Below are 19,407 nucleotides of genomic sequence, written 5' to 3'. Positions count from 1 at the left end.
TTTTTTGAGGCAATGTAACAAAAAAATTTAATTCTAAAATTGTTTCTACCATCGCTATTTAGTTTTGTGGAACACCTAAAGGGTTAACATAGTTTGTAAAGTAACTTTTGAATACCTTGAGGGGTGTAGTTTCTTAGATGGGTCACTTTTTTGGAGTTTCTAGTCTAGGCTACATCAGGGGGGGCTTCTAATGGGACATGGTGTCAAAAAAAAAACTGTCCATCAAAATCTGCCTTCCAGAAACCATATGGAGTTCCCTTCGTTCTATGCCCTGCCTTGCGGCTATATAGCCATTTACGACCACATATGGGGTGTTTCTGCAAACTACAGAATTGGGGCAATAAATGTTTAGTTTTGTTTGGCTGTTAACCCTTGCTTTATTACTGGCAAAATGGATTTAAATTTAAATTTTGCCCAAAAATAGGTGTTTTGGCACAGTTTTTATTTTATATTTTTAACACCGTTCATCCGAGGCGTTTGGTAAAAAGTTATTTTTATAGCGACGACTTTTACGCACGCGACGATGCCCAATATGTATGGTTCTCAGACTGTAGAGACACTAAGCAGGCATCCTAAAACTGCGGCCCTCCAGATGTTGTAAAACTACAATTCCCACCATGCCCTGATGATGGCTGTAGGTTGTCTGGACATGCTGGGAGTTATAGTTTTACAACATCTGGAGGGCCGCAGTTTGAGGATGACTGCACTAAAACTAATATTTTTGGGGGAAATAATTTTTTTTTCGTGTCTCCAAAGTCTGAGAGCCATAGTGTTTTATGTTCTCTAGTGAACTGTTGGGGATTATAAAAATGTAGTACTCCATGGAAGTGTGATACTCCCTGAAGTAATCGATAATGCAGAGGCCCGGATGATCGGGGCACGTGTCACATTGAGTAGTGGTGTTCTTCCGTATCCCCCTCTTGTGACACACTCTGCACTTTTTTTGGGTTCGTCCCTTCTTTCCAGTATGGGGGACCACACCTGGAAAGTGTTGGCCAGGGACGATCCGGGCGCCTCCAGTTCCCGAGGTACTCCGGCCTGCTCTTTCCCGGTCCGAAAAGATCAGGTCCTTGAGGACTGCCTCATAGAATTGGAGGAATGTCCCTGTGCTGCCAGCGCTTCGGGATAATACAAAAGAGTTGTACATGGCAACCTGCACCAAGTAGACCGCAACTTTTTTGTACCATGCCTGGGTTTTGCGCATGGCGTTTTATGGCGTGAGGACTTGATCAGAGATATCAACTCCTCCCATATACCGATTGTAGTCGACGATACAATCGAGCTTGAGGACCGTTGCCGCGGTACCTCGCACAGGGACTGGGGTGGTGCTGTTACCGTGGATTGTGGACAGCATAAGGACATCCCTCTTGTCCTTATACCTGACCAGCAACAGGTTTCCACTGGTAAGTGCACGGGTCTCACCCCTGGGGATAGGTACCTGGAGGGGGTAGGCAGGGAGGCCGCGTTGATTTTTCCGCACGGTCCCACAAGCGAACGTGGATCTGGCGGCAAGGGACCTGAACAAGGGAATGCTGGTATAAAAGTTATCCACGTACAAGTGTTAACCACTATCCAGCAGTGGGTACATAAGGTCCCACACGAGTTTCCCGCTAACACCAAGAGTGGGGGGACATTCTGGGGGTTGAATACGGGAATCTCGCCTTTCGTACACACGAAATTTGTAAGTGTACCCTGAGGTTCTCTCACAAATTTTGTATAGCTTCACGCCATACCTCGCCCGCTTTGTGGGAATATATTGGCGGAAACTGAGTCTCCCCTTGAACGCAACGAGAGACTCATCAACCGCTACCTCCCTTCCAGGTACGTAGGCCTGCTGAAATGTGGCCCCAAAGTGATCGATGACCGGCCGTATCTTATACAGCCGGTCATAGGCAGGATCACCTCGGGGTGGACATGCTGCATTATCGGAATAATGCTGACATTTCCGGATGGCCTCAAACCGGTGACGTGTCATGACCATACTGTACAGTGGGGTCTGGTACAGGACGTCCCCACTCCAGTATTGCCTGACACTGGGTTTTTGGACTAGACCCATATGCAGCACGAGGCCCCAAAATGTCCTCATTTCGGCTGCACTGACCGGCGTCCAGCCACCGGGTCTAGCCAAAACTGAGCCTGGGTTTTGAGCGACGAACTGTTGGGCGTACAGATTCGTCTGCTCCACCATCAAATTCAGCAGTGGGTTACTAAAAAAAAAAAATGTAAAAAGTCTATTTCAGTAAACCCCACTGTGGGAATCTGGATTCCAGGATTGCCAGCGAAATCCGGAATCTCAGGCTCAAAGTCCACTGGGGGACACCAGCTAAGTTCATCGGCAGGGGGCTCCGGTGGACTTATTTGGTGGGCCGGGAAACCAGTATGAACCCCAGGGCGGCTCGTACTAGGGTGGGCCACAGGATCCCTAGCATGTGCGGCCCCTGGCTCCGCCTGGCGGCGTCTCCGCCGCCTTGGTGGCTCATCATCATCCGATGATGATGAGGAGGATGCGGATGATAAAAGGAATGTGGGGTCATCCTCATCCTCACTGGGGCTCTCGGAGTCGGAGGCAATCTGGGCGTATGCCTCCTTGGCCGAGAACACCCGGCGGGCCATGGGTGTGTGTGCGTGTAGGTGTGCGTGTGTGGAAAACTTTATTATATGTGCGTGTGTGTGGGGGCAACGGGTGTTCGCGTACTAAAAAAGGCAAGAAAAAAAGGGCAAGTGTTAGGAAAAAAAAAGTTAAAACTTGCTAATCAGCAGTACAACGCTGATCAGCGGTGGGGCGGGCGATGCGCTAACAGTGGACGGACGCTAAAAAGTGCCGGCCAGTCATTTCACGCAGAAAAAAAAAAAGTGGCGGTGAGGGGGGGCCTGGGGGGGGGGGGCTGGTAAGTGGCAGGGGGGGGTCGGGGTTAGGGTTAGATGGATAGATGGAAGTTTGGAATAAAAGTACTTTTTTTTTTCCTAACTTACTTTTCCCTTCTTTCCCTGCCTAACGGTGGCTCTCCCTCACTGACCCTAACCTACCTCGGTGGCGATGGGTGCAGGAGGGTGATGGATGCCGATTAGGGGGACACAGAAGCTGGTGCTGGACGATGCTGCACGGTCAGGGTGCTGGACAGGAAGAGGAGGGGAGAGAGGAGCGCAGGAAGTTTGAATCTCGCGCCTCTCTCCCCTGCACCAATCAGCACCCTGGGCAGCAGTGTTCAGCACCAGGGCCAGCACCGCCTCCTCAAATCCTCGGACTGCGATTGGTGGTGTAAAATTACGCCACCGATCGCAGTCTTTTTCCGGTTCATCGGGTCACAGGACACCCGAATGGACCGGAAACGCTGAAAACCGCAGGTCTTAATTGACCTGCGGTTTTCTAAAATCGCCAATACGGAGGGGTCCAATGACCCCCCTGCGTTGTTACGGGATGCCGGCTGAATGATTTCAGCCGAAATCCCGTTCCGATTACTCCCCGCGGCGCCGGAATTACATTTTTAAGTCAGGACGTACCGGTACGTCCTTGGTCCTTAAGGACTCGGGAAATAGGGCGTACCGGTACGTCTTATGTCCTTAAGGGGTTAATTTTCGTGGGGCACCTAATTGGTTAACAACGTTTGTACAATCAGTTTTGAATAGCTTGAGGGGTGTAGTTTCTAAAATGGGGTGATTTATGGGTGGTTTATAATAAGCCCCAGAGAGTGACTTCCTAACTGAACTGGTCCAAAAAATTGGGTTTTGGAAATTTTCTTAAAAATTTTAATATTTGCTTCAAAGCCTTCTAACGTCCCAAAAAAATTTAATGTAATTTTCAAAATGATCCAAACATGAAGTAGACATATGGGGAATGTAAAGTAATAACTATTTTTGCAGGTATTACTATCTATTATAAAATGTATATCTTTATTGATACCACATAAAAATAAATATTTTAAAACATAGAGATCCACACAATACATGAAGGAGGGGCAACTGGGAAGGGGGCTGGCCAATTTCATATTCTGTGTATATCAATGACTGATTCCTGTTTTGGTGACATAGCATAAAGCAGGTGGTACATAGCCTTGGTATCAACAATATAGCATACATGTCATAGAGAGATACCAAAGGCTATAATATGTGCAATCAAATAACTAGTTGTAAAGAGGGTCCATTAACTATAACAGATGAGTATCAATTACATGAATATATTAAGTCAAAGATGCAAGCGTTGGTATAGAAAAAAAAAATATTTTTATGTAATATCAATAAAGATATATTCTTAACTACATTTTGTTGTGATTATTGTATGGATTGGGCAAACACATACTGTTGATGGGTGATGCTTTAAGATTTATGTGGCAACTTTAGGTCAGGTTATTGGTTATCTATTATAAAAGTTGAGAAATTGAAATTTAGAAATGTGCAAATTTTTCAAAATTTTGGGTAAATTTTTATTTTTTTTAAATAAATAAAATGAAATATTTTGACTCAATTTTGTCATGAAGTACAATATGTTATGAGAGAACTATCTCAAAATGGCCTGGTCCTTAAAGGGGTTTTCCCATCTGAGACAATGGGGGCAAATCGCTATCATATGCCCCCATTGTCTGATAGGTGCCGGTCCCGCAACTGCAATGAAAATGGAGCGGGGAAAAGAAACGGAGAGGGCGCATTTCTAATTGGCTGCCAAAAATAGCCGAGCACTGGCCATTCACTTCTATGGGAGCAACTCTTTGTGGTGGACGGACCCCGGGAAATCCGGGGTCCTCCAGCCACAGCGCTCCCTGCTTCATTCTCGTTGTAGGTGCGGATCCCAGCAGTGGGACCCGCACCTATCAGACAATGGGGTCATATCCTAGCGATATGCCCACATTGTCTGAGATGGGAATACCCCTTCAAGGTAAAAAATGTCAGGGTCCTTAAGGGTTAATATTAGTCTGCGTACTTTGACCCTAAATATTTAGCCTTATGCTGTTACTAAGCATTTTGTGCAATCTGTTCAGAAAAACAATCATAAAGCACTCCTGCAGGAACAATGACAGTGTGGTATGCACTGATGGTAGTCTCTGTTAGCAAAAGCCAGAAACTACATAGTGCTGCCCATAATTATACATAGTGCTGCCCACTACTATAGTGCTGCCCACTACTATAGTGCTGCCCATAATTATTCATACCCCTGGCAAATTTTTACTTAAAGTTACTTTTATTCAACCAGCAAGTAATATTTTGACAGGAAATTACATACGTGTCTCCCAAAAGATAATAAGACTATGTTCAAGAGGCATTATTGTGGAAAAAAAAAATTCATTTCTCAGCTTTTATTTACATTTGAGCAAAAAGTGTCCAGTCCCAAATTATTCATACCCTTCTCAATAATCAATAGAAAAGCCTTTATTGGCTATTGCAGCAATCAAACGCTTCCTATAATTGCAGACCAGATTTTTGCATCTCTCCACAGGTATTTTTTCCCATTCATCTTTAGCAATGAGCTCCAAATCTTTCAGGTTGGAGGGTCTTCTTGGCATCACCCTGATCTTTAGCTCCCTCCACAGAGTCTCAATTGGGCTTCTGGCTGGGTCACTCCAAAATGTTAATGTTGTTGTCTGCTAACCATTTCTTCACCACTTTTGCTGTGTGTTTTAGGTCATTGTCATGCTGAAATGTCCACTGGTGCCCAAGGCCAAGTTTCTCTGCAGACTGCCTGATGTTGTCATTGAGAATCTTCATGTATTGCTCTTTTTTCATGGTGCCGTTTACTGTGATTATTTTCCCTGGTTCATTGGCTGAAAAAACACCCCCAAAGCATTAGGTTCCCACAACCATGTTTGACAGTGGGGATGGTGTTCTTTGGGTTGAAGGCTTCTCCTTTTTTACGCCAAATGAAGGAAACATCATTGTGACCAAATAATTCAATTTTTGTTTCATCTGACCATAACACAGAAGACCAGAAGTCTTCTTCTTTGTCCAAATGGGCTTTTGCAAAGGCCAAGCAAGCTTTTGTGTGCCTCATCTGGAGAAGTGGCGTCCTCCTTGGTCTGCATTGTGCAGTGTCCGTTGGATTGTCCGCCTTGAGACATTGCCACCAGCAGAGCCCAGATTCACCAGGATGGCCTTGGTGGTGATCCTTGGATTCTTTTTCACCTCTTTAACTATCCTCCTGGCCAGCACAGGTGTCACTTTTGGCTTCTGACCACGTCCTCTGAGATTTTCCACAGTGCAGAACATCTTGTATTTTTTGTTCAAATGTAAATAAAAGTTGCAAAATTTTTTCCCCCACAATAATGCCTCTTGTACATCGTCTTATTATTAGGGATGAGCGAACTCGAACTGTCCGTGACACGGACCCGAACCCGTTCGGGTTCGGTGTTCGTCGCTTTCTTGGCGCTTTTTGAAAGGCTCCAAAGCAGCCAATCAACAAGCGTCATACTACTTGCCCCAAGAAGCCATCACAGCCATGCCTACTATTGGCATGGCTGTGATTGGCCGGAGCACCATGTGACCCAGCCTCTATTTAAGCTGGAGTCACATAGCGCCGCCAGTCACTCTGCTCTGATTAGCGTAGGGAGAGGTTGCGGCTGCCACAGTAGGGCGAGATTAGGCAGATAAACTCCTCCAAAGGACTTGATTATTGATCGATCTGCAGCTGTGGGTCATTGAGCTGCTGATACTCAATTGCTCACTGTTTTTAGGCTGCCCAGAACGTTTGTCAGTCACTTTTTTCTGGGGTGATCGGCGGCCATTTTGTGTCTTGTAGTGCGCCAGCACAAGCTGCGACCAAGTGCATTTAACCCTCAATGGTGTGGTTGTTTTTTGGCTAAAGCCTACATCAGGGTGAAGCTGTCACACCAAGTGCATTTAACCAGCAATAGTCTGTTTATTTTTTTGGCCATATACTACATCAGGGGCAAGCTGCGCCCGTCACCAAGTGCATTTAACCCTCAGTAGTGTGGTTGGCCAAGCTGTCACACCAGGTGCATTTAACCAGCAATAGTCTGTTTATTTTTTGGCCATATACTACATCAGGGGCAAGCTGCGCCTGTCACCAAGTGCATTTAACCCTCAGTAGTGTGGTTGGTCAAGCTGTCACACCAAGTGCATTTAACCAGCAATAGTGTGGTTATTTTTTGGCCATATCCCAGTCTAATTCTGTCAGTAAATCTATACCTGTCACCCAGTGCCTAAATACTAGGCCTCAAATTTATATCCCGCTAAATCTGTCGTTACCGCTGTACTGTTCTGGCTGGGCAAGTTATTTAGTGTCCGTCAAAGCACATTTTTTGTTCTGGGTTGAAATACAATTCCCAATTTAGCAATTTCCTAATTTAGTGGTTTCTGCTGTATCAGAGCTATTTGAAATCTATCCCTAAAAGGGTATATAATATTCAAGGTGCACATAGGGTCATTCAGAATAACTTCACACACACGCTACTGTGCATTTCCAAGTCTAATTCTGTCAGTAAATCTATACCTGTCACCCAGCGCCTAAATACTAGGCCTCAAATTTATATCCCGCTAAATCTGTCGTTACTGGTGTTCTGTTCTGGCTGGGCAAGTTATTTAGTGTCCGTCAAAGCACATTTTTTTGTTCTGGGTTGAAATACAATTCCCAATTTAGCAATTTCCTAATTTAGTGGTTTCTGCTGTATCAGGCCTACTTTAAATACATCCCTAAAAGGGTATATAATATTCAAGGTGCACATAGGGTCATTCAGAATAACTTCACACACCCGCTACTGTGCATTTCCAAGTCTAATTCTGTCAGTAAATCTATACCTGTCACCCAGCGCCTAAATACTAGGCCTCAAATTTATATTCAGCTGAATTTGAATACAATACATTGGGCCAAATAATATTTTTGTTGTTGTGGTGAACGATAACAATGAGGAAAACATCTAGTAAGGAACGTGGACATGGTCGTGGTGGTGTTAGTGGACCCTCTGGTGCTGGGAGAGGACGTGGCCTTTCTGCCACATCCACACGTCCTAGTGTACCAACTTCCTCAGGTCCCAGTAGCCGCCAGAATTTACAGCGATATATGGTGGGGCCCAATGCCGTTCTAAGGATGGTAAGGTCTGAGCAGGTACAGGCATTAGTCAATTGGGTGGCCGACAGTGGATCCAGCACGTTCACATTATCTCCCACCCAGTCTTCTGCAGAAAGCGCACAGATGGCGCCTGAAAACCAACCCCATCAGTCTGTCACATCACCCCCATGCATATCAGGGAAACTGTCTGAGCCTCAAGTTATGCAGCAGTCTCTTATGCTGTTTGAAGACTCTGCTGGCAGGGTTTCCCAAGGGCATCCACCTAGCCCTTCCCCAGCGGTGGAAGACATAGACTTCACTGACGCACAACCACTTATGTTTCCTGATGATGAGGACATGGGAATACCACCTCAGCATGTCTCTGATGATGACGAAACACAGGTGCCAACTGCTGCGTCTTTCTGCAGTGTGCAGACTGAACAGGAGGTCAGGGATCAAGACTGGGTGGAAGACGATGCAGGGGACGATGAGGTCCTAGACCCCACATGGAATGAAGGTCGTGCCACTGACTTTCACAGGGAGCAGTGGGCAAAAGCAGAACACCCGCCGCCAAGAGACTCCGCCTGCTACTGACCGCCGCCATCTTGGAACGAGCACCCCAAAGGCAGCTTCAAGGAGTTCCCTTGCATGGCACTTCTTCAAACAATGTGCTGATGACAAGACCTGAGTGGTTTGCACGCTGTGCCTTCAGAGCCTGAAGCGAGGCATTAACGTTCTGAACCTTGGCACAACCTGCATGACCAGGCACCTGCATGCAAAGCATGAACTGCAGTGGAGTAAACACCTTAAAAACAAGGAAGTCGCTCAGGCTCCCCCTGCTACCTCTTCTGCTGCTGCCGCCTCGGCCTCTTCCTCCGCCTCTGGAGGAAAGTTGGCACCTGCCGCCCAGCAAACGGGGGATGTACCACCACCACCTCCGTCACCAAGCGTCTCAACCATGTCACACGGCAGCGTTCAGCTCTCCATCTCACAAACATTTGAGAGAAAGCGTAAATTCACACCTAGCCACCCTCGATCCCTGGCCCTGAATGCCAGCATTTCTAAACTACTGGCCTATGAAATGCTGTCATTTAGGCTGGTGGACACAGACAGCTTCAAACAGCTCATGTCGCTTGCTGTCCCACAGCAAGCGACATGTTGTTCCCAGCCGCCACTACGTCTCCAAGAGAGCCGTGCCTTCCCTGCACAACCAAGTATCCGATAAAATCAAGTGTGCACTGCGCAATGCCATCTGTAGCAAGGTCCACCTAACCACAGATACGTGGACCAGTAAGCACGGCCAGGGACGCTATATCTCCCTAACTGCACACTGGGTAAATGTAGTGGCAGCTGCTCCCCAGGCGGAGAGCTGTTTGGCGCACGTCCTTCCGCCGCCAAGGATCGCAGGGCAACATTCTTTGCCTCCTGTTGCCACCTCCTCCTTCTCGGCTTCCTCCTCCTCTTCTTCCACCTGCTCATCCAGTCAGCCACACACCTTCACCACCAACTTCAGCACAGCCCGGGGTAAACGTCAGCAGGCCATTCTGAAACTCATATGTTTGGGGGACAGGCCCCACACCGCACAGGAGTTGTGGCGGGGTATAGAACAACAGACCGACGAGTGGTTGCTGCCGGTGAGCCTCAAGCCCGGCCTGGTGGTGTGCGATAATGGGCGAAATCTCGTTGCAGCTCTGGGACTAGCCGGTTTGACGCACATCCCTTGCCTGGCGCATGTGCTGAATTTGGTGGTGCAGAAGTTCATTCACAACTACCCCGACATGTCAGAGCTGCTGCATAAAGTGAGGGCCGTCTGTTCGCGCTTCCGGCGTTCACATCCTGCCGCTGCTCGCCTGTCTGCGCTACAGCGTAACTTCGGCCTTCCCGCTCACCGCCTCATATGCAACGTGCCCACCAGGTGGAACTCCACCTTGCACATGCTGGACAGACTGTGAGAGCAGCAGCAGGCCATAGTGGAGTTTCAGCTGCAGCACGCACTGGTCAGTCGCACTGCGGAACAGCACCACTTCACCACCAATGACTGGGCCTCCATGCGAGACCGGTGTGCCCTGTTGCGCTGTTTCGAGTACTCCACCAACATGGCCAGTGGCGATGACGCCGTTATCAGCGTTACAATACCACTTCTATGTCTCCTTGAGAAAACACTTAGGGCGATGATGGAAGAGGAGGTGGCCCAGGAGGAGGAGGAGGAAGAGGGGTCATTTTTAGCACTTTCATGCCAGTCTCTTCGAAGTGACTCAGAGGGAGTTTTTTTGCAACAGCAGAGGCCAGGTACAAATGTGGCCAGCCAGGGCCCACTACTGGAGGACGAGGAGGACGAGGATGTGGAGGAGGATGAGGATGAAGCATGGTCACAGCGGGGTGGCACCCAACGCAGCTCGGGCCCATCACTGGTGCGTGGCTGGGGGGAAAGGCAGGACGATGACGATACGCCTCCCACAGAGGACAGCTTGTCCTTACCCCTGGGCAACCTGGCACACATGAGCGACTACATGCTGCAGTGCCTGCGCAACGACAGCAGAGTTGCCCACATTTTAACGTGTGCGGACTACTGGGTTGCCACCCTGCTGGATCCACGCTACAAAGACAATGTGCCCACCTTACCTCCTGCACTGGAGCGTGATAGGAAGATGCGCGAGTACAAGCGCACGTTGGTAGACGCGCTACATTCCCAAATGTCACAGGGGAACAAGTGGAAGCCCAAGGCCAAGGCAGAGGAGGAGCAAGAGGTTGCCAAGGCAGCTGTGTCACGGCCAGCTCCTCTGAGGGCAGGGTTAGCATGGCAGAGATGTGGAAAAGTTTTGTCAACACGCCACAGCTAACTGCACCACCACCTGATACGCAACGTGTTAGCAGGAGGCAACATTTCACTAACATGGTGGAACAGTACTTTCACTGATGGTTCGGCCCCATTCAACTTCTGGGTCTCTAAATTGTCCACGTGGCCAGAGCTAGCCTTTTATGCCTTGGAGGTGCTGGCCTGCCCGGCGGCCAGCGTTTTGTCTGAATGTGTATTCAGCACGGCAGGGGGCGTCATTACAGACAAACGCAGCTGCCTGTCTACAGCCAATGTGGACAAGCTGACGTTCATAAAAATGAACCAGGCATGGATCCCACAGGACCAGTCCGTCCCTTGTCCAGATTAGACATTAACTACCCCCCCCCCCCCCCTTAACTATATATTATTGTACTCCAGGGCACTTCCTCATTCAATCCTATTTTTATTTTCATTTTACCATTATATTGCGAGGCTACCCAAAGTTGAATGAACCTCTCCTCTGTCTGGGTGCCGGGGCCTAAATATATGCCAATGGACTGTTCCAATGTTGGTTGACGTGAAGCCTGATTCTCTGCTATGACATGCAGACTAATTCTCTGCTGACATCAAGCCAGATCCTCTGTTACGGGACCTCTCTCCTCTGCCTGGGTGCTGGGCCTAAATTTATGAAAATGGACTGTTACAGTGGTGGATGACGTTTAGCCTGATTCTCTGCTATGACATGAAGACTGATTCTCTGCTGACATGAAGCCAGATCCTCTGTTACGGGACCTCTCTCCTCTGCCTGGGTGCTGGGCCTAAATATCTGACAATGGACTGTTGCATTGGTGGCTGACGTGAAGCCTGATTCTCTGCCATGATATGAAGACTGATTCTCTGCTGACATGAAGCCAGATTGTCTGTTACGGGACCTCTCTCCTCTGCTTGGGTGCCGGGGACTAAATATCTGAGAATGGACTGTTCCAGTGGTGGGTGACGTGAAGCCAGATTCTCTGCTATGGGACCTCTCTCCAATTTATTTTGGTTAATTTTTATTTTTATTCATTTCCCTATCCACATTTGTTTGCAGGGGATTTACCTACATGTTGCTGCCTTTTGCAGCCCTCTAGCCCTTTCCTGGGCTGTTTTACAGCCTTTTTAGTGCTGAAAAGTTCGGGTCCCCATTGACTTCAATGGGGTTCGGGTTCGGGACGAAGTTCGGATCCCGAACCCGAACATTTTCGGGAAGTTCGGCCGAACTTCTCGAACCCGAACATCCAGGTGTCCGCTCAACTCTACTTATTATCTTTTGGGAGACACCTATGTCATTTCCCGTCAAAAAATTACATGCTGGTTGAATAAAAGTAACTTTAAGTCTAAATTTGCCTGGGGCATGAATAATTATGGGCAGCACTGTACATCTGTCAACAGCTTGTATGTAGCTTCTTGGTAACGGGGCATACTACAGTAGATGAGTACATTAGAAGCAGGTGTTTTACAGGTTGCAACAGACTTTCACAATGAGTAAAACTGAAAAATGCTAATTTGGTAATGATAAACCCCGTTAACAAAATGGATCTTCAGTTTAACTCTTATCAGATCTAGGCCTTTGTGTGGTATGGGTGATGCATCTGTTAATATGAAAGCAAAGTAATGCTTTATTTATAATTACTTGAGTGTCACATGTCTGGTCTTCATGTAATGTATATGGAGGCATAACAACTCTCTACCCATGGCAGATGTCAGAGTAAGGGAAGAATTAGAGTACTTTCACACTAGCGTCTTTCTTTTCCGTCATTGAGTTCCTTCACAGGGTCTCAATAACTCAATAAGTTTTATCCTAATGCATTCTGAATGGAGAGCATTCCCTTCTGTATTCATCAAGATGCATCCGTTCCATCCTTCTTGTGTTTTTTGGCCGGAGAAAATACCGCAGCATGCTGCAGTTTTCTCTCTGGCCAAAAATCCTGAACACTTGCCAGAATGCTGGATCCGGCATTAATTTCCCCAAGTGTTCAGGCAAAACTGATCCGTTCTTCCGGCCCACGCATGCGCAACCTATCTGTGAAAAAAATAAATACCGGATCTGTTTTTCCGGATAGACTGATCCGGTATTTCATTGCAGTTCTCAGACGGATCCGGATCCGTCTGACAAATGCCATCCATTTGCGTCCGTATTGCTGAATTATCTGCCGCAAGTGTGAAAGTACCCTTAGGGAGATGGATTTCAGCATGCCCAAGTAAATAAGCAGCCACTGATGATGTCTGGTAGAAGCGCATCCCTTTTACATTATACATTTCTCTTTCATGATTACCACTTGACCAAACATGCATGTGTATTGAGCAATCAGCAGCAGCTATCTAAAATGTTTGTCTCGCTTTTAAACTTAACAAAAAACAACCTTTGAGTCATGTTGCACACCTCAAACCGCTATTCTACTACCTAAAGTCTTGATGCAAAACACTAAACGTGCAGTTTTTAAAAATACAGCCCAATAGTTTATGCTCACAACAGCCTTCATGCAGTTTTGCACCAACTTTCAAGCATTAAAGGGTTAGTCTTACTTCAGAAAATGGCACTTATCATGTAGACAAAGTTACTACAAGGTCTTGTGATTGTTCATATTGCCTCCTTTGCTGGCTTGATTAATTTTTCCATCACACTATACACTGCTCGTATCCAGGGGTTACAACCACCCTGCAATCCAGCAGTGGTGACTGTGCTTGCACGCTATAGGAAAAGGCTGGGACCGCTGGAGTGGTCGGCACTCTTTCCTGTATTGTGCAAGCCTGGCCACCGCTGCTATGTATTTAGTATCGCTGTCAGACATTTTTTATGTTATTTATGCCAAAAAAATGAACGCTGCAATTAAAAACTACAACTTGTCCTGCAAAAAAAAAGCCAGCTTATGGCTACATCGATGGAATAATACAAAAAAGTTATAGTTCCAGGTCCAAAACAGGCTGATCACTATGAGATTAAAATATTATTGAAAATGTCTTAAATTTGTATTATTATTATTTAATGAACTGACCCTTTTCTCTTGCAGTATTTGGGATCTATGCTAATTAAAGATCTACGAGGGACAGAATCCACACAAGATGCGTGTGCTAAAATGAGGGTGAGATTATTATTATTTTTTTCATTTGTGTGATGTATTAGATGATCTATCACTCGGTGTTTCATAGATGTTGTGTTTACTGATTGTAATAAATGTACTTACAGAAGTCCACAGAACATATGAAGAAAATTCCAAGGATTACCCTTTCCATAAGCTACAAAGGTGTGAAGTTCATTGATGCTTCAAATCAGGTTAGAGAAAATTGGAAAACCCTGTAAAATTATGGCACTGTGAAGAATTAAAGTACTATAAAACCATATATCAGCTATATAAAAATATATTTATTTTAGTACCAGTGCTAGTACCGCACATACTTTATTTACTATTACTTATTACAAGCAGTCCAGGAACCATTAGTAAACAGATCTTTTCTCTTAAAGTTGTTGTTGATCTTCTTTGAGACCCCTGTCCTCCATATCTGGACCCGCAGAGGGGAGGCTTTTAACCTGGTCCCACGCTGAGTCCCAATTCCTTTGCTTTAGTGCAGCAGCATTTGGGTCCCCTGCTGTCAACATCCAGTGTGATGCTGGTGCAACCAATGACTGGCCACAGCTGGGACCTGTCCCTCTTGCTTCATGTCAGTTGGTCACGTGACACAAGGGGGCAGATCACTACTATGGCCAGTCATTGGCTGCAGTGGCGTCAAAACAGATGGCGACTGTAGTGGAGCCCAGCGCTGCCAAATTACCGCCGGAAGACGAACAATCCATTTGAAAGTTAAGGGCTTTTTCTCATCTGGACATTTATGGCATATTTGCTTTATTTTTTATTTTATTTTTTATTTTTTTGTTTTGTACGGATTTGATGGAGTTTTGGCACAATTCTCACCCTTCCATTGAAAAGGGTGAAATCTGCAGCTAAAACCGCAAACATAATTGACATGCTATTTAGTTTAAAAATCCATGCGGCAGGTCAATTTCTACATGGAAAAAGGTGTACATGAGGATAGTGTAATCCCATGCACTTTGCTGATTCTGTAATGCGCTGCAGTTTTCCCCGTGGTAATCCACGCAGAAAAACCTCAGTGTTCTGCAACATGTGCAAGTGGCCATAGGGTGCATTCACATGGACTGCAAAAGATTTACAGCTGTGTGAATGCCCCCTTAACCCCATAGTGACCAGCCTGTTTTGGGCCTTACTGACCAAGCGTTTCTCTTCCTTTTTCCATTGTCGCGTTTTAAGAGCTATAACTTTCGCATTTTTCCGTCTGTATAGCGTCTATATAGCTTTATGAGGGCTTGTTTTTTGCGGGACAAGTTGTAGTTTTTAGTGGTGCCATTTTGGGGTAAACATAATTTTCTGATTAACTTTTATTAAATCTTTCTGGGGGGTAGATGGGAAAAACAGCAATACTGCCACTGCGTTTTTACGGCATACATTTTTTGGTATATATAATATCATATCTTTATTCTATGGGTCAGTATGATTACAATGATACCAAATACATCTATTTATTTTTATTTTTTTAAGTTTTACTACTTTTTTTGCAATAAAACCCCTGTTTTTAAAAGAAAATAATTTATGTGATATTTATGTAGTCCGGATCGTTACGAATGCGGCAATACAAAACATATGGGGAGATTTTTTTTTTTGCTATTTTTTTATTGAAAAGTGTATTTTCTATGGTATTTTTTTTAAAACATCTTCCCCCCCCCCCAAAAAAAAAAATATAATAACGGTGTTTAAAAATTTGTACATACCACAAAAATGTTACCAATACAAAATACAGTTTGTTACGCAAACAAAAGTCCTCATACAACTCTGTAGATTGAAATATAGAAAAGTTATGGCTGTCGGAATATAGCATCCTCCATTGTTTACTTAATATCCACACAGCTAGAGTTGTGCAATTTAATTAAACCAGCATATAGGTGATCAGTACAACAAAACATCAGGTAGCGCACAAAGGTATCTGTGAGTGATAACAAAATTAGACCTAAATATGTTTTCCTTTATTTATGTCTTTACATGTTTCCATTTTTTTTTTGTTGATTATATTTATACCAGCATGATTAATTCTCATCAGACATCATTTACTATTGCTGGGGGAGGGAAAAGAAAAAGAATTATAAATAAACGAAAAGAGAGAAGTTCAGAGTCCTATAAGGCTAGGGGGTGGGGGGGGGGGGTGAGGGTTATATACCAATTTTCAGGGCAATTAGAACAACTTTATTTCAGGCAGTATCAAAACCAAACTTTTTGACAAACTGAACTCTAATTCCAGCATAAAAACCTCATCCCAGCTGTGAAAAATGGTGATGGTAGTCTCATGGTTTGGGCCTGTTTTGTTATATCTGGGCCAGGAAGGCTTGTCATCGTTGATGGAACAGTAAATTCTAAATTACTGGGGGATTTATTTATTTATTTATTTTTTGTGGGGTGGGGGGGTTGTTGATTATATTTAAACCAGCATATACTACACCAATGCACATGGTATCACATAAAATTATCTGTGGGTGATAACAAATTTAAGCCTAAACTTGTTTCCATTTATTTCTGTCTCCACACGTTTCCAATCAAATTTTCCAGTTATTCTCTCATGACAGCACCACTAGGAGGATGTTTCCCTTTGACCTTCTTGGAACAGGAAACAGAGGTTAAAAAGACCCCTCTCACCTCTACCTTCCAGTGTTTTTCCTTTTCCTACAGAGGAATAGACACAGAGATTCCCTGCTCTGGGGTGAAGACATTTCTACAAGAGAATTTCAGTTCCTAAGTCTGGGACTAGGATCGGGGGGTGTCTGGCCTCTCCTTCCAGTTACTTAATAGCCTTGCTAACACCTCTTGGGGTAGAGGTTCCTTATCAGCCTGGAGCCTATATGTGCATTCTCTGTTGGCCTAGGTTTGATCGGGGGGGGGGGGGGGGGGGTTCATCTTCTTCCTTTCTACCATATAAGTCGCCATTCCAGCCCCTTCTCTGTTAGGGGTCTCCTGGCTTGCTCCTAACCCTAATGAGTGAGTAATGCAGCTAGTGGTTACCTCACTATTGATGGCTATGGGTTCATAAAGCTTATATCCGCTGTTCCTTGCAAGGAGTTTAGCAGGATTGCGCCTCAGTGCAGTTGAAACAGTAAGCAGCAGTAATGGGGGGGAGATTCCCCTCTTCTTACCAACTCTCTATATGACAAAGGTTGACACAAGTTGCATGACAATATTGGTGCTTGCTTTGGCAACACATATACAAAAATTGGTAAGTAAACCATGTAGGAAACGTTTCAGGTAGCCAGATTGATTAATATTAGACAGCAGTGGTGAGCAGGAAAAGAGAAAGGAGACAGAATATGCACACTGCGCGCGCCATCTCATCATACAGCCGATCGGCCAGGTGTTGGACCCCCGACAATCTAATAGCCTTTTCTTACCATGGAAACGGCCCAAACTCTTGTTTCTGCCTTGATTCATTCTCATCTTGATTACTGCAATACAGCCATCTGAATGAGCCCTTAGTGTCACTCGGACATCATTTTCTATTGCTGTCATGGAGGGAAAAGGAAAAAATGTATTAAAAATATATAAATGAAAAGAGAGAAGTTTTTTCTAATAATTGAGTCCTATGAGGGTGCAGGGCAATTGGAACAACTTCATTTCAACCAGAATTAATTAGTGTCCAAACCAAACTTTTTGAACAAGAACAGTAAATTCAGAATTATACCAGCTAATTATCAAGCAAAATATCAGGACATCTGTCTGCAAGCTGAATCTCAAGAGAACATGGGTCATGCAGTAAGACAATGACCAGTCATGCTATTCTATTAAAGAATTGTTGAAGAAGAAAAAAGTTAGTTTCCCAAAGAGAGCAAAAACTAACCTTAAAATGTTCTTCAATTATATAAATGGTAAAAAGTATAAATTTGAAGGTGTCGGCCCTCTACAGAGTAATGAGGGGGGAGTTGCAGAGATTTATGAGGACAAAGCAAAGCTATAAAAAAAAATTCTCTCCACTGTATTCACTGAGGAAAATAAATTGTCAGATAAAATGCAGAATGTAAAAGTAGATTCCCCATTTAGTGCCCTGTCTGACCCAGGAAGAAGTATATCGGAATCTTGAAAAGATTAAAATAGACAAATAGCCAGGACCAGGTGGCATACACCCCCATATCCTAAGAGAATGAAGTAATGTCATAGCCAGACCCTTATTTCTGATATTTAAGGACTTTATACTTTAACATCTGTTGTGGGTAAACTGTTTGAAGGTTTTCTAAGAGATGCTATCTTGGAGTAACTCAATGAAAATAAGCAAATAACACCATATCATCATGGCTTTATTAGGGATCGGTCATGTCGAACAAATTTAATCAGTTTCTATGAGGAGGTAAGTTCTAGACTTGATAAAGGCTTGACTTGACAATGGATGTCGTATATCTGGACTTCTCCAAAGCATTTGACACTGTACCGCATGAAAGTTTAGTATATAAAATGAGAATGCTTGGACTAGGAGAAAATGTCTGTATTTGGGTAAGTAACTGGCTTAGTGATAGAAAACAGAGGGTGGTTATTAATGGTAAACACTCAGATTGGGTCATTGTCACGAGTGGAGTACCTCAGGGGTCAGTATTGGGCCCTATTCTCTTCTCTTCAATACATTTATTAATGATCTTGTAGAAGGCTTGCACAGTAAAATATCAATTATTGCAATGACACTAAACTGTTTAAAGTAATTCACACAGAAGAGGACAGTATACTGGTACAGAGGGATCTGGATAGATTGGAGTCTTGGGAAGATAAGTGGCAGATGAGGTTTAACAATGAGAAATGTAAGGTTATGCACATGGGAAGGAATAATGCAAGCCACCCGTACATATTAAATGGTAAAACACTGGATAACACTGACATGGAAAAGAACCTAGGAATTTTAGTGAACAGCAAACTAAGCTCTAGAAACCAGTGTCAGGCATCTGCTGCCAAGGCCAATAAGATAATGGATTGCATCAAAAGGGACATAGATGCCCGTGATGAGAACATAGTCCTACCACTTTAAAAATCACTAGTCAGGGAGGCGGAGCCTAGCCGCGACTGCAGGTGGCTATGTGAGACCTCGGCTCCTCCACACTCAAGCGATTCAAACCACTTATATAGCGGTGGCCCACTTTAAAATGGTCAAATATGGGGGAGACGGGGGTGCTGATACACCTGACACCCCGAGAACCCAAAAGAGCCAGCAAGCTATGCAGAGATTTCTCAAAAAGAAAGCCCTCATCTCTCCAGGCGCGGGCCCTAAGATGGCGGCGGCGGCTGCATGTGAAGAAGGTGAAGACTCTGATGCAGCCAGCTCTCAAGGAGACGGAGCGGAATCGCGAGATCCCTCACCAGTTTCGAAATCCTTTCTCACAAAGGTACTGGGGCAAGCGCTTGAAAAGACAATAAAGCCAGTACTTAATGAACTTTCCGACATCAAGTCGAAAATAGCACAAATGGGCCACAGGGTAGAGACTCTGGAAACCGCAACGCAGGAGATAGTGTCACACTCCACGGGAGTGGCGGAATACCTCGATTTCCACACTGCAGAGCTTAACAGA

General features: G+C 45.0%; 1 protein-coding gene across 5 annotated transcripts in view; it reads left to right on the top strand.

Annotated features, from left to right (window-relative positions):
• ANKS1A (ankyrin repeat and sterile alpha motif domain containing 1A) overlaps window positions 1–19,407 on the top strand; it is a 731,235-nt gene that overhangs the window by 441,072 nt on the left and 270,756 nt on the right. For all 5 annotated transcript variants that reach the window (XR_006388413.1, XM_044288191.1, XM_044288189.1 and 2 more), the window contains 2 exons: window positions 13,820–13,891; window positions 13,996–14,082. Coding sequence is in view for 4 of the 5 variants with exons in the window: in XM_044288191.1 (XP_044144126.1) it covers window positions 13,820–13,891; window positions 13,996–14,082 (159 nt within the window). In the remaining variant the exon portion in view is untranslated. The remainder of the gene's footprint in view (window positions 1–13,819; window positions 13,892–13,995; window positions 14,083–19,407) is intronic.

Source organism: Bufo gargarizans, chromosome 3 (assembly GCF_014858855.1).
Source record: "Bufo gargarizans isolate SCDJY-AF-19 chromosome 3, ASM1485885v1, whole genome shotgun sequence".
NCBI lineage: Eukaryota > Metazoa > Chordata > Amphibia > Anura > Bufonidae > Bufo > Bufo gargarizans.
The sequence above is the reverse complement of the archived record's forward strand: the minus strand, read 5'-3'. Positions and strand labels throughout refer to the sequence as shown.